We start from the raw sequence: 18,583 nt of genomic DNA, 5'->3' as shown, positions 1-18,583 counted from the left end.
TTACAAGGCTGCATGTGTGACACTGGTTATGCATAAAAAGAATATGGTCAAAGCGTCAGGAATATCAGGAATTAAAACCATTCCTTTTGTGACAGTTACAATATTTTGGTCCAGAAAGACCAAATTAGTAGGTGTATTATTCTCTGATAAATAATGTAGCTTTGAAGAGGAATTTCTGTGGATGTAAAAAATACTTATTCATGGTGTATGTAAGGAGAGGAAAGCCAAAACTTGCTGTAGAAAGGCGTGTACATGTTTGATGTGGTTGGTTGTGTTTGGACTTGAACCATTCTTATTGTTCAGGAATATCAGTTGTTTTCAGATGGCAAGCCTAATTCATTAGATGATTTTGTTTTAAGCATCTTCTGAGAGCAAAAGGATGGGCTTTAAAAGAAGTGCAACACACTAACCAAAGCAGAGCATTACATTTTCAAAGTAGAAAGTTGCTACTGAAAGAGAATGCTTTGACCAGTAATGCATTATTTTGGCATGTGATTATTCAGTTAAGATTCACACCATTGTCCACAAGTACTGTTAATTCAAATTAAATTTCCAGTTGAAATTGTTTGGCTTTATGTTCATTAAAATCCCATTAATTTTTAGATAACATTCTTGAAGACCGACCTGAGAATAAATTGTCAAGTGATAAACTGCAGTTTGAATATAATGAAGAGACTGCCAAACGAATAAAGAAGGCTGATTGTGCTACTTACAATAATAAAGGAAAGGTAGTTCTGCTTTTTCCCCCTTTCTTCTCAGCCATGCTTTGATATATAAGCAGCTTCAAAGGATTTGAGCAGTTTAGGTAACTGAGATATCAGATGGTAAATGCGCTTTAATGAAGACAAATAGTAGAAAGCATGGAAAAACACCAGAGAAAATAGATTAAATAGAATAAAAGCTCGACATACTGTTCAAGAAAAGTCCTTCGAGGTTATTATATATAGAGGCTGGCTGTTTGGGAATTTTAACTGTCGTTGCTCTCAATGAAAGACTTCATTGAAGCTAGATGCAGAAGTTTGTTTAGATACTTAATTTCCATTAACATTGATGGAACTGAAGATTTCATCTGAATCTTCAGCATCTTTATGTATCTAAGTAACTTTAAATACCATGCTATGATATCAGATAGCCACATTACCTTGTATTAAATCATCTGACAACTGAACTAGCACATTGCTGTTTAGTAAATTGTAGTTTCTCCTGAACAAGGATGTTTTTTGTCTGAATGTTTGTAGAACTGACTCTGAGGCTTTTGTGCACTACCACAGTATTGGTAACAGGTATTGATGCAGAAACCTGCACACGGAGATGTGTTAGGTGAAGACCACAAACCATATAGGAGGAATGACAAAAAGGATTTTAAGGACATAATCACGAGTACTTTCACATTCAGTAATTTTATTATTCTGCGTTCTTGGAATTGTCACTTAGGTTTATGACATGGAGCTGGGTGAAGAATTCTATCTTCCGCAAAATAAGAAGGAAAGCAGACAGATAGCCCCAGAGCTATCAGATCTTGTCATTTACTGTCAAGCTGTAAAGTTCCCCGGTAAGTACACTGCCCTGTTTTACTGCTTTAAGCTTTCTAATTCTTGGAGACATTACGTTTATGTTTTGCATTAGTTAGCATAAGCATTTTCAAACTGAAGTAGTCAAGGAGCTTCTTTTCTTGATGATTTGGTAGTCTACATAATAATAGCTCCTGGCTGAGAAGTTGTATCCATAAATTATGTGAAGACATATTGTTTGTCATATTAAAATGTTCAGAAAAATGAAATTTGCCAGTCTTCAGAACTTGGACAACTGTTTCATTGCCAAATGGCAGATGACAGAAACGAGTTTCCATGTAAGGACCTATTGAATTAGGAAGGAAAATACCCTTAACACCTTCCAGGAGGAGCTTGTAACATTTCTTTAAGCGACCTCAGGTTAGCATGTTTTCACCTTTGCCTACCATCTTCTGTTCTTTCCTAAGTGGATAGTAGGGGAGCCATGGCGGGGGGAGCAGCCTTTTCGTGGCGTGGGTGAGGCCAGCTGGCCTGACACTCACACATGCTTTATGGAAGGGATTAAGGAAATAGGAGGGCCGTCTTGGTACAGTAGGAAGAATAATGTTTGCAGAGGAAAAGGAGAGGGAGTAATTGAAGAGGAGATCACGGGTAGTTACTTGTTTGATGCTGAAACGTGAGGTTGAGTATGCTTTGGCTCATACCATGTACATAAATATTTTTAAATTGAGAATTTATTGTTTATTGATGTGTTTAATGTTTGGAATGAAAAATCTGCTTTTTAATGGAATGGTTTGCTGTGGAAAAGTTAGCAATTCTGCCAAATCATGATCTTATACAAACAGAACTAGAATCAGATTAGAGAAGCTAACCAAACATAAAATAGTGTGAAATAAGCAAGATAAACACGCTGAAAAGTGGAGAGACGTTCTTCTGTAATCTTCTGTAGCTTTAAGAATTGTAGGTGTCACTTGTGAAAGTTATAACTTCTAAAAATTCAAATCTGATACTGTTTAATGAAATCTGAAATGAGATATCTTTCAAATAAAATATTTTCTTTTGAAGAATGATATTCAAGATTAAACAGAGATAGTTTTAAGTTGTTCCAAGCATTTTGACACACAAAGACTTTCTAATCTTCTAAAAAAACTTCAGAATGTTTCAGTTTTTTAATGTAATTTCAGTTATAAAAGAAATAACTGCTTTCCTTATCAGATTTCTTCCTCTCTCTTTAAAAGAGACATGAATACAACAATTAAGAAAATGAGTTCCTTTCGCAGATGAATGCATGAAGCTGTGGAAATTAGTTTTCCAACACACTTTGTCTCCTTTGAGATAAAGGCTGCCTTCTCTGCAAGATCTGTAGACTTCCATGGCCACCATGCCACTGATTGGATTCCTCTGCTCAGCTGGGGAGCACAAACATGGTGTACTGCCATACCCCGATATTGTCCATTAATAACGAGAACAAGGCTGACAGAGCCATGACTGCATAGCTCTATTGATCGGATTCCTAACCCACTCAGAAAATGCAAGAGTTTTGGAAGTAAGGAGGGCAAAATTCATGTCATGGTGTAAATATTTTATTTCTCTTCATATATTTCTATTCTGTGTTTAGTTGCCTATGTCCCTGAATGTTAATCACTGATTTGTGACTATAAAAAGGACAAATACCATTATGTTCACTTACCCTAGCCTACTGAGTAACACAGACTTCCCTAAGTGCACCCTGGTCAAAACAGAATTTATCATGTGGAGAAAACAACATTTCTTGTTTATAAAATCTCTGGTAACAAGGAGCCCACCACAGCTCTTGTTTCAGTGGGTTTTGACCCTTACGGTCCTTGCTTAAATGCAATTTCAGTCTGTTGGATATTATCACACCATTATCTAGGAGGGTGAAGGTCTGTTCTTTTGGGTCACCCAAGGTGAGTGCAGTGAAGCATACTTGAGCCCAGTGCAGCTGTAACCCACTGGCACATGGCTCATTGCCTTGGTGCTGAGGATCCTTACACAATGAGCAGAGAAGGTTGAGTACATAAAATCAGGATCTGCACAATCAAGTGCAAAGAGTAGGGAGTCACCTGAGCTAACCAGCATGAAATTTAGTCACCGTCTCCATTGTATCAGACTATCTGCCCCCTATGGTATCACTTTTCAAGAAATTAAAGTGAACACGAAAAAGGGCACCCTACATAGAAATGTACCATAAATTCTTCTTCAAGGTCTGCAGACCCGCAGACTAACTGGCTGTGGTCTGAAACACATGGTGAGAAGGTGACAATTACAGTTTAACCTGTTACTTTAGTGTGGTTAGAATAGGAAGGGCAGGGAAGTTTGCCATCCTCTGGATTAAAAATCTAAAAGCAGTAAAGCAGTGTGGTTATATCTCACACAAGAGATGGGCACTAAGTTCTGTAACTCGAAGGATATAGCTTAGGGGTTGTAGGGAAATACAAAACATTTACTCTGTCATTATGGTAGTATGATAGGATCTATGTGCAATATGGTGGGATCCAAGCTGGTCCTGCTTTGATCAGAGAGTTGGACCAGGTGACTTCCAGATCCTTGCCAGCCTCCATTATTTTGTGAATTTATGATTCGATGAATAGGTGATGCTATATTTTGAGTCAAGTTTGGATTGGAATGAAAAACAGAGCTTGCCTCTGGGAGGAGGTGTGTCGCATGCAAAGCATGGCCATGGGAAAGACTGGAAGCAAACTCCCAGCTGCAGCTTACCCTGTGGCCATCGCACTGGGTTCATTTAACCTGTGTGTTTTGCTTTGCACTCTCTGGTGATATATGAGGTTACTCGGTTTCCTCAGTGACTGTCTCCACAACAGGATTTTGAAACCTGGATCTTGCTTGCCAAATCCATTTGATCCATTGAAAACTGAGATTAAATAGTGCTGGAAGCACACAGTGCATAACTCCTCATTCTTCTAGTCAGTTCATATTCCTTGAGCTCAGCTTCTACCATCTTCTGTGGTTTATGTGTATGCTTTGGCCCAAAGAGACAGGATGTCTCCTATGCTGAAAACATTTGTGTATATCCTAAATTTTACTAACCCAAGCAGTTCCATTGAAACTATCAGCATGATTTTACTAAGTACATGTAGACATGCTGTAAAGATTGAAAGTTGAAAATGTGCAGCTGTGGACAAACTTCAGTAGAAGAGAGTCTAATGTATCCTCTGTGTTTTACATTTGCAGTTGAAATAATAGCATTAAATCCAGAACTGTCTTGAGGCGGGTGTAAATTGATGTGAGTTCATGAGGGTCGTTTTACGAGTCACAGTTAGGCAAATAACAGTGTACTTGCTTTGCTATATTTTATATCACAAGTAGACCTTGGGTCTCTGGGAGCATCCCCCACCTCACTGCTGTGGGTGTCAGAATAACTGTCCTGCATTTTGACTGAAGTTTGGTCTGCTGTGTGCTGTCTCCAAGTCAACAGAAAGAAACTGACCTTAAGGGGGATTAGGTCTGTTTACTTCACTGGGATTTAGGTCATGATTTTAATGATTATTTTGCTAGAATGCATATGTTTGAATAATAGCTATACTAGAGCTTTCCAGCTCCACTTGTAGTACATATTGGCTATTAAATGCTTAATGGATTTTGCACACCAGCCATATTTCCCATCACTGAAGTACAAATTCTAAACAGAAGAAGATAACTCTGAAAACATCTTGAGGGTAAGCTGTTTAACCAACAGCATTTGGGCTTTTTCCTTTAGATTATATCTTTAAATCATATTCTTGCATATGTTTAGTTACATAGGTATCCTATCCTGGATGAATTCTGTGATATTCACTACTATACAGATTTACTGCTTCTGTAGAATAGATTTTTTTTGTAATTATGCTAAGGATGAATACATCGGGAGTGTTACTGCAGATTTTTCAGTATTAATTAGGACCATTTGGTAATTTGAGACAGAGCCACTACTTTCCTCAAGCCAAAAAGAGAAAATGGAGAAAAGTTGTGTCACAGAAAAATAACTGTATATTGTATTGCTTCATGTAAGTTTTTATATACAATATATATATAAACATATATAACATGTACATATATAAATGCTTGTATGTATGTAAAGATGTTAAAATTAAATTATGGAGAAAAATACACTGCTTGCCCTGTGTACTATATAACAGGAGTATTCATGCCTTCAAAAATAATGTAAAATATGATGGAAAATGTCGTGCCCCCTTGGTCATGTTTTTTGGCTCATTTATTTCACATTTATGGGAACAGGCTTGTCAACTCTAAACCCATCTGGCTCTAGCAGAGGAAAAGAAAGAAAAAGCAGGAAGTCCATTTTTGGCAACAATCCTGGCAGGCTGAGCCCTGGGGAGTCGGCTGCTCTTGCCAAAGCATCTGGAAAAGGTAAAGTTAGCATCTTCTTACACCAGTCACATGGAATGACTCTGTAATCCAACACATGTACGAGACTAAGCTGTTAAAGATCAAATACTTTACAATGTGTAAGATGTTGAACTTTGGAATGGTTTTTCATTAGTGCAGCAGCTATTACAGTAACACTATTGTGACTGAAGTGTTGAGTGTGGAATGTTAAAATAGGATTACTTGGTCAGGAATACGAAGACCTTAATTCGTAAACGAATCAAAAGTTACATACATTTTAAGTGATGTATCTTAAAGTTTGTATTTTAAAAGGTAAGAATGAATATTTTTCAAAGTATGAGTGGAAGGCAGAACTGTTGGGCTGGATCCTGAGAAGGATTTTTAGCATCTGAAGTAGGACTTAGTTGCCTAAAATTCAGCCAAGTCCGAACATGTAATCATGCAAACTCCCATGTTCCACCTTGGAGGTATTTAGACTCCGCAGGTGATTCAGTTTTTGAACTTGGAAACTGTACTTCTGCGTATGAACAGTTGTAAAGAAATACAAAGAAAGTACACCAAAGTTCTAGAGCAGGGATGAGACCGGGATCGCCGGCCTTTCAGGTGGACGCTATGAACAGAAGGTTACAGAGTTGTACCTTTTCTTGTACCCCTTGTCTGGCTCAAGGAACATTGCATTTCTTTCAGCCCAAGGGTATGGCTGCAGCAGACAGGTTAGATTCCCTTCTAGAGGCTGGTGTCCTAAAAATGAGGAAGTCTAGTGCCTAATTCTAGAGGATATAAGTATTTTGCTGGCTTTGTCCCCTAACTCTTACAGCCTCTGTAGACCACCTGTTTGGAGTCTTAGCAGATGGGTTTCAATCTTGCCTCCCTTCCTCATGTAAAATGTGTAAGTGAGAAGAATGGAGTTTAATTCCTTTGTTTTATTCAGGCAAATGCCAGTTAAGTATTTACTTATGGAAATATTTCGTAGCACATCTAATCACGGTGTCAATACTTCAACGTTATGTTTCTTCTCATGGATTGTTCTTACTGTATAAGAAGGAATGTGACACTTTCACTGAGTAGTGTCATTTTCCAGGATCACCTTTTTCTACCATAACCAAAGTATGCATAGATACTTCCCTAGAAAGCACTGAATTTTTGGAGTCTTTGGATCTGCAGTTGTAACTTGAGGGTACTGTTTATTTTCCAGGTCCTTTTGATGTGATGCGGCAAACCTGGGAAGATCCTTGCTCTCCTTACAACTCTCCAGCTTCTCTCAGTGCTATCATAAGGACGCCCAAATGCTACCACATCTCCTCCCTGAATGAGAACGCTGCCAAGCGGCTCTGCAGGCGGTACTCTCAGAAGCTGATCCAGCACACCACTGGCCAGCTCCTGAGGACCTACCCCGCTGCCACGCGCATTGACTCCTCAAATCCCCATCCACTCATCTTCTGGCTCCACGGCGTGCAGCTTGTGGCTCTTAACTACCAGACAGATGGTATGGGCACACGCGCACACATCTTAATACATTTTAAATGTGAAAGAAGTCCTTAAAGTGTGGATTGGTATTTGACATTGCTTTTCCCTGCTGTCATGAGGGAAAGCAGCAATGCCTTCCACTTTTAAGGTTGTTTTTTTTTCCCCAGTTTGAGTAGCCGTTATCCCTTTCTGATAATTTCAAGTATAAAAAGGTACTGAACTGCTTTTTATGAAGAAGTGCCACACTAGATGCTGGTTTAATGTTGATCGAAACATTTTTGGGCCATTTTCTGACCTGTCTTGTGTTCCTTCACCTTTTCTGTGGCAGATCCATTAGGTCATCTACAAAGCAACACAGTCAATGCTTTTTCATTCTGCAGTTCAGGACAAATACCTAGAAACTTCTCAGAGAATAGGTGTAGGCAAGCCCTAACACTGGATAAAGACAACAGAAAGGGATAGAAAAGAATGAACCGTGCTTATAGTTTTGTACACTCAAGTGTTGGATAGATTGGATACATAAATTACAGCTATCTTTGACAACCAAGAATGAATTGATTGGATTGCACAACTAACATTTAAAACCAATACTTTGTCATCACTTACCATTTTTCCGTTGTACCATTGCTCTTTGTCAGTTTTGGCTGCCTTCCTTTCACAGATCTTCCTCTGCAACTTAATGCAGCGATGTTTGAGGCTAACGGCGGCTGTGGATATGTCTTGAAACCTCCTGTTCTGTGGGATAAAAGTTGTTCAATGTACCAGCAGTTTTGCCCGTTAGAAAGAGACCTTGATCATAAGGAGCCAGCTATATATTCTTTAACAGTAAGTACATTAAAAGGGAATGTCATACAGCCAAACAGATAGAAGTAGATGTTTAACTACAGTCTTTAACCAGCATTACAGTCATGCTTCTGTATGAAAAGATTGAAGCTTTAGTTCTCCTTCTGAAGGTCAGCATAACTGTCAGAAATTGGAGGGGGAAGGAGCAAATAATCTTTATATTATTTTATTGGCTGGCTTATATCCATAGTTACTTTCACTGTTTCTTTCACAGTATTTGTTGAAACCCAGTCCTGGAAGTATTCTCCCTGGGACTGCACAACTGTGTAAAATTATACGTGTGCCTGGATATTTCACACGTTTGTGAACACTTCAGTAGCTACACAAAAAGCCATTATGAAAGGCTGTAGTGAATCTTAAAAAAATATTTTTTAAAGTTATATAAGAAGATATATAATTCATGGATCTGTGGCCAAAAAAAATGTATTCTCCAAAGCTAGTCCCTTCCAGGAAATGTTTCAGAGAAGTGAGATTCATAAGAAATCAACATTCTCCCAGCTGTGGTAACTGCACACCTAATTCTTGTGTTGTGTATGCCAAAGCAAGCCAGAGGTCAGTGCCATCGCCCCAGTGTAATGGAGAAGAACATTTGATCCTTTTTGAGGATGTTGCTGGTACATTCTTTCTGGATTAACTTTCAGATGCCTTGAACGGTTACACTCATGATGTGTAGTGTATTTTTTTCAGAGGAAAGATACCGCAGCAATGGCGGCGGGGGGTGGGGGCGACATTGAAGCAGCTTCACTTCTGAAATTACTGCCCTGGCAATTATGAAAGTAGGGGAGCGTTGTAATTAAGTCAGCATGTTAACAAACGGTGCTTAGGTGTGCGCTAAACAATCTTTAGCTCAGAATTGTGACAGCAAAATAATTACTCCACTAACTGGTTTTTCTGTGTACTCCTCGGCTTCAGATTGTGTCTGGACAGAACGTCTGCCCCAGCAATAGCACGGGCAGCCCCTGCATCGAAATCGATGTGCTGGGGATGCCCCTGGACAGCTGCCACTTCCGGACGAAGCCCATTCATCGCAACACTCTCAACCCCATGTGGAACGAGCAGTTCCTTTTCCGGGTTCACTTCGAAGATTTGGTCTTTCTTCGGTTCGCAGTTGTTGAAAATAACAGCTCAGCTGTAACAGCTCAGAGAATCATTCCCCTAAAAGCTCTGAAGAGAGGTACAGTATAGTTTGTAGTGACACCCTATGCCCAAATGGTCCTGCGGCAGATTCCTGGACTGAATCCTGCCAGAGGGATACTTTTAATCAGCTGGTTGCATTTTTCTAGAGGAGACAGGGAGCAAATATCAGACAACATGCTTTGCCCTGGCAGTGCGATGCTGATCTAAAAGACTCCCTGGGAGTTGAGGCTGCCGCCGGGACTTGTACAAAGTCAGGTCCTGTGCGGATGCAGAGACTGGGGCATCTTCTGCGCAGTTGCTCTGATCCTGAGCTGTGGTTGCGAGGTTGTGTTCACTCTGAGGACACTTGCTGCTCCCTTAGCAAGCATGGAGTGGTTTCACTCCCTGCCTTGTCCTTCGCCCAAGGAACTGCTGTAACTGGTGATCACTGGGTAGAGGGGAACTGCTCTTCTTGCAGCCATGGCTGGAGGGGAGGTGAAGGAAGGGTGAGAAAAAGGTGAGAGAGAGATGAGGAAGCATCCTTACTTCTGTGACACCTGCGGGAGGGAGTCTCCATACTGCCAGCAGCTCTTCAGCAGAACGGTAAAAATACTTCCATGCTTGCTTCATGCCACTGTAACATCACACACAACAGTCTTGGCATATGAGGAGATCTGGCCATAGACATGCATTTTCCCCATGAGAATTTGTCCTTGTTTCATTCATATTCTTATATTTAGCTATTTTGTGTATGAATATATTGAATATTATGGCAAAACAAAGGTAGGCAGCTATATGAGCCACTCAGCATTTGGGTTACACTGTTGTACAGAGAAAGAATGTTAATGCAGCGTTATTACAGTGCTTTAAATCCTATAGGGGTGGCAAATTGTAGCTATAAATATAGCAAATTTGAGTTTTCCATTTATGAGAGTTGTGTTCTAGGATGTGCCAAAGTACTTACAGAAGGGTTTTGTCTCTTTAGGCTATAGACATGTCCAGCTCCGTAACCTGCACAATGAAGCATTAGAAATTTCTAGTTTGTTCATCAACAGTCGGAGGATGGAAGAAAGTCCCTCTGGAAACATTCTGCCTGCATCTACGGTAATTTAATTATTTTGTTGTGAGTGCCCTGTATTCTTGTCTTAATGACTACTATGGGCTGAAGACTTCTAGAACCAGACTGTTCAAAGATGTTAGCCCCTAAACCTGAACGTTCCTCAGAAGTACCTCGATGCCTCGTTCTTTTGGGCTTTGGTGGAAGTAAGGTTGTTTCACCTGGCTGAAACTGTGGGAGGGCAAATCTGTTCAAAGTCTGCTTTCTGGTCTATTTAGGTTGTAAAGAACATAACCTGCTGTGCTAGAATCACAGAATGTTAGGGGTTGGAAGGGACCTCTGTGGGTCATCTAGTCCAACCCCCCTGCCGAAGCAGGGTCACCTACAGCAGGCTGCACAGGACCTTGTCCAGGCGTGTCTTGAATATCTCCAGAGAGGGAGACTCCACAACCTCCCTGGGCAGCCTGTTCCAGTGCTCCGTCACCCTCAGAGGGAAGAAGTTCTTCCTCATGTTCAGACGGAACTTCCTGTGCTTCAGTTTGTGCCCATTGCCCCTTGTCCTGTCGCTGGGCACCACTGAAAAGTTTGGCCCCATCCTCCTGACACCCACCCTTCAGATATTTATAAGCATTTATTAGGTCCCCTCTCAGCCTTCTCTTCTTCAGGCTGAACAAGCCCAGCTCCCTCAGCCTCTCCTCATAGGAGAGATGCTCCAATCCCCTCACCATCCTCATAGCCCTCCGCTGGACTCTCTCCAGTAGCTCCTCATCTTTCTTGAACTGGGGAGCCCAGAGCTGGACGCAGTACTCCAGATGAGGCCTCACTAGGGCAGTGTAGAGGGGAAGGAGAACCTCCCTCGACTTGCTGGCCACACTCTTCTTAAGGCACCCCAGGATCCCATTGGCCTTCTGGGCAGCCAGGGCACACTGCTGGCTCATGGTCAACCTGTCGTCCACCAGCACACCCAGGTCCCTCTCCGCAGAGCTGCTCTCCAGCAGGTCCGCCCCAAGCCTGTACTGGTGCATTGGGTTGTTCCTCCCCAGGTGCAGGACCCTGCATTTGCCCTTGTTGAACTTCATCAGGTTCCTCTCTGCCCAGCTTTCCAGCCTGTCCAGGTCACGCTGAATGGCAGCACAGCGTTCTGGTGTATCTACCACTCCTCCCAGTTTTGTGTCATCAGCAAACTTGCTGAGGGTACACTCTAACAGTGATGAAAAAGTTGAGTAAGACTGGGCCAAGTACTGACCCTTGAGGGACACTACTGGTTACCGGCCTCCAACTAGACTCAGCGCCGCTGATGGCAACTTGTGTGTACAGCTTCTTTTAAGCAACCCCAAAACACTATGCCTGTGTAAAAACATTCAGTAACCTGTTGAATGTTGTCTGAACAGTTGTTTAGCATGGGGGAAAGGAAAGCTGCTGTGACATGCAAAGTGACAATTCATGGAATTCCAAGCCCGGAGCCTTTCACTGTTTTTAACATAAGTGGGGGGACCACGGCTGCTCAGCTGCTCCATCAGGTAAGCTGCCCGCTGAAGTTGCGAGAATCCACACTAACATCATTCAGGACATTCGTCTCCCTGCATTTCTCACGCGCAGGGCTGCTGTAGTTCACTCATCACAGCATGCAGGTGCTTTAGAAATGTATTACTGTGAAATTAATTGCATTGCAAACACAGAATATCATCAGTGGAACTTTCCCAGTCTTGGCTTCAGGGAATTGGTTTATAATCTTAGAAAATATTCCCTATTAGTATTTTAATATTTGGGCATATGCGGATGAAAACAACAATCCTAGTGACCAAAGAGGCAGTGGGCTGTCCTTACAGCAAGGGCAAACATTTCTGCGCAATTCTTTGAACTTGAGCACCGTAGGAACACAGAGTAAGAGTTAGAGGGCTAAGTTCACGAGTAGAAAAACCAGTTAACTCAACAGGGATTGTTATTCCAGCAGTGGGAAAAGACTGTACTGTCCTGGGATTATGAATAAATTGTCTGGCCAGCCAAACAGGACAGAAATAAGCTTAAATAGTACTGCCTTGTCTGGAATAGTTGAACTGCTTGGCTGGGCTAAAGAGAACAGTACATTACCCTGGAGTAAAATATCTGAATAATAAATAGCACATCAGAAATCTTGCCTGCACTATCAGAATAGTTCCTGATTCTTAAAGCTTCCTTATTCATTCTCATTTATAACTACTAATTATGCAGTGTTTATATTTAGCATTCTAATTGCTGTGTATTTATTGTGGTCTGTCTTAGCTCTTGGCTACCACAAAAGGCACTGAGTCATGTGCTGCAGACTATTTTCTGATGGAAGAGAAAAGTTTTATATCTAAGGAAAAGAGTGAATGCAGAAAGCCCCCATTCCAGAGAGTGATTGGTCCTGAAGAGGGGCTAGTGCAGCTTTTGAACAGTTGGTTCCCAGAAGAAGGATATGTTGGAAGGATTCTCTTTAAAACCCGAGAGGAAGTAAGTCTGTTTTAGATAAATTATTATTTACAAAGGTAGCTAAAAATAGCTGTCGGGACCAGGAAACAAAAGGGTGCAGTATTTGTTTCACTACTTGGTGAGTAATGTCAATGCCGTGTACATCGTTTAAAAACAAAGATCACTCTGGAGTGAGCACAACCAACTAGACTTTATACACCTGTGTGACACGGAGTTGACTTCACTCGGCTCTAGCATCTGCTGTGTGATGTTTAATCGTTATCGCTTAGTCAGCAATTCCGTGCCACTAGCTTACTGTTTTGACTGATAGTTCTAATTTAATGCAAATCTAGATTTTTGATGTGATAGGAAATTAATGTAAAGAAAGAAAGATAATAGTAAATACCAAAGGATCATAGATAACACAACTCCAGACTACAAGTATTAGTTTAGATGTCTGCAACTTCCTCTGTTCAGAAAAATTAGAAAGAATTTTAATATTAAAGAAGTCTAAAAACCTCAAAGGATGACTCAATTATCAATGATAGCCTAAAATAATGAAATAGGCGATTTCTTCTTAATTCAAAGGAGGAAGACAGAGCAGTTACTTCAGTTTAAACTATGAGCAAAACATCCACAGCTTGAAAATACTGTAGTGCCCAGGCTTTTGAGAGACAAGCAAAAAAGCAGGAGAAAGACACTTAATGGTCTCATTTTCAGAGGCACCTCCTTTGGCCAGTTCAGTGTAGAATAATGCTTGCCCAGTCTGAACATAGTCAGGTATGTGCACGTATGTTTCTATACACAGATTTTACATACACAAATGACAGATCCTCTGGGATCTTATAAAGTGAAAAAAAATATTTTTAACTAATTATTTTGATACAACCCTTGATAAAACTTCAGTTTTACTAATTACAATTATATTACGCAAAATCCATATTTTGTTTTCCTCTATTTCTAATATTCGGAGCAAATATTACTAGGTAGAATTTTGTTTGTGGAAATAATAGCCTACTTAATTCAGCTGACTGCAGCGCTTACTTTCTAAGTGTACGCGACCACAAATGTGTCACTGCCAAACCCTGTTCTTTCAAAAAACATGGGTTAAAATCTGTCTTGGCGTATGTGAAAATTATGCTGTAGTTTTGTCCTGCGGTGCTGGTACCTCGAAGCATTATCTCTAATTCTGAGCACTTCGGTAGACAGCAGCCTCAGATCTTGGAGCTAGAGATGAAGCTGCAAATTTGCGTGGAGAAACAAGGTGTGGGTCCACTTGTAGGGTGTGACACGCAGCCCATGCTCACAGCTTAAGAATTCAAGCTGTGTTACAAGGGGTTGGAGAGACAGGCGTTAGCTGGGAGAAGGCACAGGGAAGAATTGTGTTGAAAATCTGCAGTAGTCACAGAGCCTGGAAAAGGACAGAGGAGCTGCCTTCCTCTTGTGCCATGGGAAAACGTTTGCTCAGACTTCTTGCTCTCTGAATTCTTTTGGCTTTAGCGCAGAGATAAGGAGAGAAAAGGACACTTCCACCATCTCCCATCTTAATGCCACCATTACATGACAAAACATAATTTTGCATACATGAGGAAATAAAGGATTTAGGTGAGCGCTTTTGCATAATGCCGTACTATGTGTATGTCTCCATTCCTTGCCTGCTATGGAAGGTGTGTCAGACACCAGTTTTAGAAACACAGGTATTTATTATTAGCAATAGTGGCTTGTCAAAACTCTTACATAGAAGACTTTTATTTAATGAAATGGAGCTGGGCAACAGCACAGTCTCCAGTTTTCATGTGATAAAAACCTTTTTTGACCACCAGCTACTCGTTACTTCTCTGAAGTAAATGAATTTGGCTCTCCTTTTTTCTGTAGAATTTAAACGAGAGAAACGTCTTTCAGGAAGCAAAGGAAGATGCAGCCATCAGCTCTGAGGATGACAGTTTCTTTGTTCAGGTCCATGATGTCTCCCCAGAGCAGCCGCGCACCGTCATCAAAGCGCCCCGCTTCAGCACAGCCCAGGACGTCATACAGCAGGTCAGCAGCACCTTCCCATCTCGCGGGGCTGTAGTGTGCAGGGTGGAGGCTGGTTTCACACAGGGTGAGGTGGGGTTGGTTCTCGGCACGAGCTGAGGAATCGGTTCCGTAACATGAATCTGAGGGAATGCCGTTTTTTGGTTTTTTTTTTTTTCCTGCTTTGAAACAGACTCTTTGCAAAGCCAAATACTCCTACAGCATTTTGAGCAATCCAAACCCAAGTGATTACGTGCTCTTGGAAGAGGTGACAAAAGAGCCAGCAAGCAAAAAGTCCTCGACATCTAAACCATCTCAGAGGATCCTCTCTGATCAGGAGTGTGTGTTTCAGGCCCAAAGCAAGTGGAAGGGAGCAGGAAAATTTATCCTTAAACTCAAAGAACAGGTTCAGGTAAAATACTTTGCAGCCGGTCTTGTAGACAACGTGTGGTCAGCTGAATGGGCACCTACTGTCAATGGGAGGGAGACACGACTGGCATGAGGCTGGGTGGGGAGAAGAGGCAACAGCAAAAAGCAGATTCCTCTTTTCTCCACACCTCCATTACTTTTTTCTTCATGGACCTGCATCAGTTACACCCAGCAGCACGATTCCTTCGCAGCCTGCAGCTCCCCTGACAACCTTTATCCTTTGCTGCCAGCTATTCTTTACAGTCTTCTGGCCGTGCGTGCTGTGCTTGCCATCGTAGCACAGCAGGGCTATGAAAATGGGCAGAACTCAGAAACTACTGGAATAAATTTCCTTTTGTTCCTGCCCGGTGAAAAAGTTGTTCTGTTGCTTTCTCTCTGGCTTTGGCAAATGGCAGGAATGAGGTACGTGCCTGCCGGGAGAAGGAGCTGAGTGCTCCCTTCCGCCAGATGCCACCAATCCACAGCAGGTGTTGCTTTAAAGTAACTGTGCCATAACCACAGATTTTTATAGAAGTTTATACCAAATTTGCTAAACCTGTCTTTGACAGTGCATAATTTTCAATTAATTTATTCAGGACAACCAGAAGAATGTGCTTGGCTACAGAAGCACAGCCGCACTGAATTTCAAAAGGGAGGCCTGCTTAGGAATGTGTTTTAGGTGTTTTCGTACCGGTTCTGTATTTCACCGCTGACAAACAGCCTGTTAAACCACTTCTGTGGTCCGGTTTGGTTTTTTCCACAGGCAGCACGAGATGACAAAAGAAGAGGCATTTCCTTTGCCAGTGAACTCAAGAAGCTAACCAAGGCCAGCAAGCAGTACCGGGGGTTCGTATCGCCGCCGCTGCAGCTCCTGCCGGACAGTCCGCAGAGCAAGGACGAGAGGTCTGCGTGCAGCCTGGCTTTCGGTGACCTGATGGAGCAGTAACCACCTCTGCCCACAGCACGGGCCCATCAGGTATGCGATGCTGCCCCTGAGCGACCATTTCGTACAGGGTTTACAGAGTATTTTGTTCAAGGCCTCCCTACGGCTGATTGAGCCGTAGTGAGGTACAAGGGACTGACGAGGGAGCCATGGAAGCTTTACCCACTGGTGTGCGTGGGCACAGTAAGATCCCTACGGTCTCCACTCATTTGTTACAGCGTTCGCTACAGCGAATCAGACTGGCGTGGAGCCTGGAGTTTCACCCCCTTTCTCTGCCCATTTAAAAAACAAAGCCAGAATATTGCTTCCTGGTTGATTTTATAGTATGCCTTTTAATCAACTAACTCTTGACTAACTGTTAACTGAATTAACAATGTCCTGTTACTCTCTTGCTCCAGGCCAAAGTTAACAGTACAGCTTTTGTTCTCTTCTATTACATGCATGGAATAAAATCGTCAGGCATGATGATCTCCTTTCTAGCTAAAACAAGTTTATAGTGTTAATATCGCTCCATGGAAATTTTGCCAGAAATGTTTAAATGTTTTTACTGTCCTTTCTGTATCTTTTTGATTTCTTCCATCTTGCTTGACTTAAAACAACAAATGAAATAAACACACAACCTAAGACTGTCCCATGTACATGTAACTCGTCCTCCGACATCCACTAGCCAGTATTTGTGTAGTGCTGCTACAGCACTGAGGTATCATCTGAGAAGTTCCAGCTCACTGTAAATGAAGAAGTTGTCTTGTTCAGCATTGATAATCCCATCTCACATATGGCCAATTCAAGATTACGTTTTTCTTTCCACATACACCTAATTATTAAAGCATTATTTGACAGGCACTGTCATGCTACTGCTAAATCATTAAATCAACAGAATTCAAATAATGTTTTCATTTGCAAAGTATTTCAAATATGAAGGGACAGATTTCATACCTTATTCCTAGGCTACTACAACCCCCCTAAATCATCACAACAATCTGCATTCAGGAAAAGCAAAGTAAATTATGGAAAGATCCCAGTCATTCCCTCTTCTTCTGCATTTGTTCTTTCATTTTTTTTTTGCAAACTGGAATTTACGTCACTGAATCCTCCTGCAGTGCCTTCGAAGGAACCTGCTGCGGACGGAACTGGTCAGCAGCTGTGTGCCCTGCGCTACAGATGCTTAACCCAGGCAGTGCTGCTGGATTAACATCCAGAATCCGGGAATCCTAAATGGGATGGCGTGGACCGGAAAGATGCCTGTCAGCTGTCGGAAGGTTCTCCGCTTCCCGTGCAGAGACATCTGCAGATTCTTGGCAGGAGGATGAAGACGTTTTCTTGGACTCTGTGTTGTAAACAAACACGTGTTGTCACCCTCTCCTTTTTAAACAAAAGATAATTTTAGCTAGTTGCCTCTAGGGAAACTGAAGGCAGAGAACCAGAGTGTTCTTTTATGTGTATTATATTAAAATAATGCACTTTTAACTGAAGATTTCTGTTAAACACTGTGTTAAGTGATTGTAAAGAGATTTAAATATACTGTAGCTTCCTTTGCATATCTGTTTAACTTTGGTGAATATACACAAAACACTCAAATTATTTATGGTTTATCTAGTTTAACAAAATAGTGTACAATAGCTAAATACACCTAACTGGTAGTGATACTTTGACAAGGAACAACATTTTCTTCTTATAAATTCTAGTTTTCCAGGCTTGTGTTTAAAGAAAGAATATTTATTATCATGTTCCAAAGTACATGCCATTGTATAATATATTTGTCATATAGTCCTTTGTAGAAAATGCAAAATTTTTACCTCTCTCTGGATTTAGATGAAAAAATGTTTGAGCTTTTCTGGTTGTTTCTTTTCAGCACAAGACCTTTAACACCCCAAACTGACCAAACTTGAAACAATGCATTGATAAATGTAATTAACATTTCAAAATTTTGAATTCAAAATACATTCTTCCATACAGTCAGAAAATGTCTTTTTACTTGTCTGTTAAACCCAGAGAGTATAAAGAACTCTTACACTATAACTCTTGATGTTTTTGTTTACATAGAAACACTGTTGTAAAGTTTTGCATTTGCTGAATTCATCTTTTGATATTGAAGTTAGTTGTGGTGGTCTCTTTTTTTCCCTCCATGGGAGCTGTTCACATGCTTTGCTGGCTCAAACAATCCATAGCACCTTACGGGGCACCAGTGAGACCGCTGCTGAAATCAGCCAGCCCTGTGATTTTCCACAGGACGTGCGGCTCGGAACGCGCTGCCCTGTGTGTTTTGTCTCCCTGGAGCAGTCCCTGAACAGAGCCTTTCGGTCACCTGCTGCGAGTCAATCAAGAAATCCATGAATACAGGGAGTGATTCGTGCACGCGGTGGCTCCACGGCGCCTGGAGCGCTCCGCACAGCGCTGCTGCTCCCCAGAGAGACGCTGCAGCCGCGA

The 18,583-nt window shown here is 41.5% G+C and overlaps 1 protein-coding gene across 10 annotated transcripts in view; it reads left to right on the top strand.

Moving 5' to 3' along the window:
* PLCE1 (phospholipase C epsilon 1) overlaps window positions 1–17,702 on the top strand; it is a 167,386-nt gene extending 149,684 nt beyond the window's left edge. For all 10 annotated transcript variants that reach the window (XM_075423432.1, XM_075423434.1, XM_075423437.1 and 7 more), the window contains 13 exons: window positions 604–728; window positions 1,435–1,552; window positions 5,769–5,900; window positions 7,075–7,365; window positions 8,008–8,171; window positions 9,102–9,363; window positions 10,291–10,409; window positions 11,754–11,882; window positions 12,625–12,834; window positions 14,668–14,829; window positions 14,999–15,217; window positions 15,977–16,189; window positions 17,257–17,702. In XM_075423432.1, coding sequence (XP_075279547.1) covers window positions 604–728; window positions 1,435–1,552; window positions 5,769–5,900; window positions 7,075–7,365; window positions 8,008–8,171; window positions 9,102–9,363; window positions 10,291–10,409; window positions 11,754–11,882; window positions 12,625–12,834; window positions 14,668–14,829; window positions 14,999–15,217; window positions 15,977–16,159 — 2,114 coding nt within the window. In that variant the 3' untranslated portion in view covers window positions 16,160–16,189; window positions 17,257–17,702. The remainder of the gene's footprint in view (window positions 1–603; window positions 729–1,434; window positions 1,553–5,768; window positions 5,901–7,074; window positions 7,366–8,007; window positions 8,172–9,101; window positions 9,364–10,290; window positions 10,410–11,753; window positions 11,883–12,624; window positions 12,835–14,667; window positions 14,830–14,998; window positions 15,218–15,976; window positions 16,190–17,256) is intronic.
* Window positions 17,703–18,583: the final 881 nt, after the last annotated feature.

The sequence above is a fragment of the Opisthocomus hoazin genome, chromosome 6 (assembly GCF_030867145.1).
Source record: "Opisthocomus hoazin isolate bOpiHoa1 chromosome 6, bOpiHoa1.hap1, whole genome shotgun sequence".
NCBI classification, from domain to species: domain Eukaryota; kingdom Metazoa; phylum Chordata; class Aves; order Opisthocomiformes; family Opisthocomidae; genus Opisthocomus; species Opisthocomus hoazin.
Note: the sequence above shows the minus strand (reverse complement) of the source record. Positions and strands in the feature narration are given on the sequence as shown.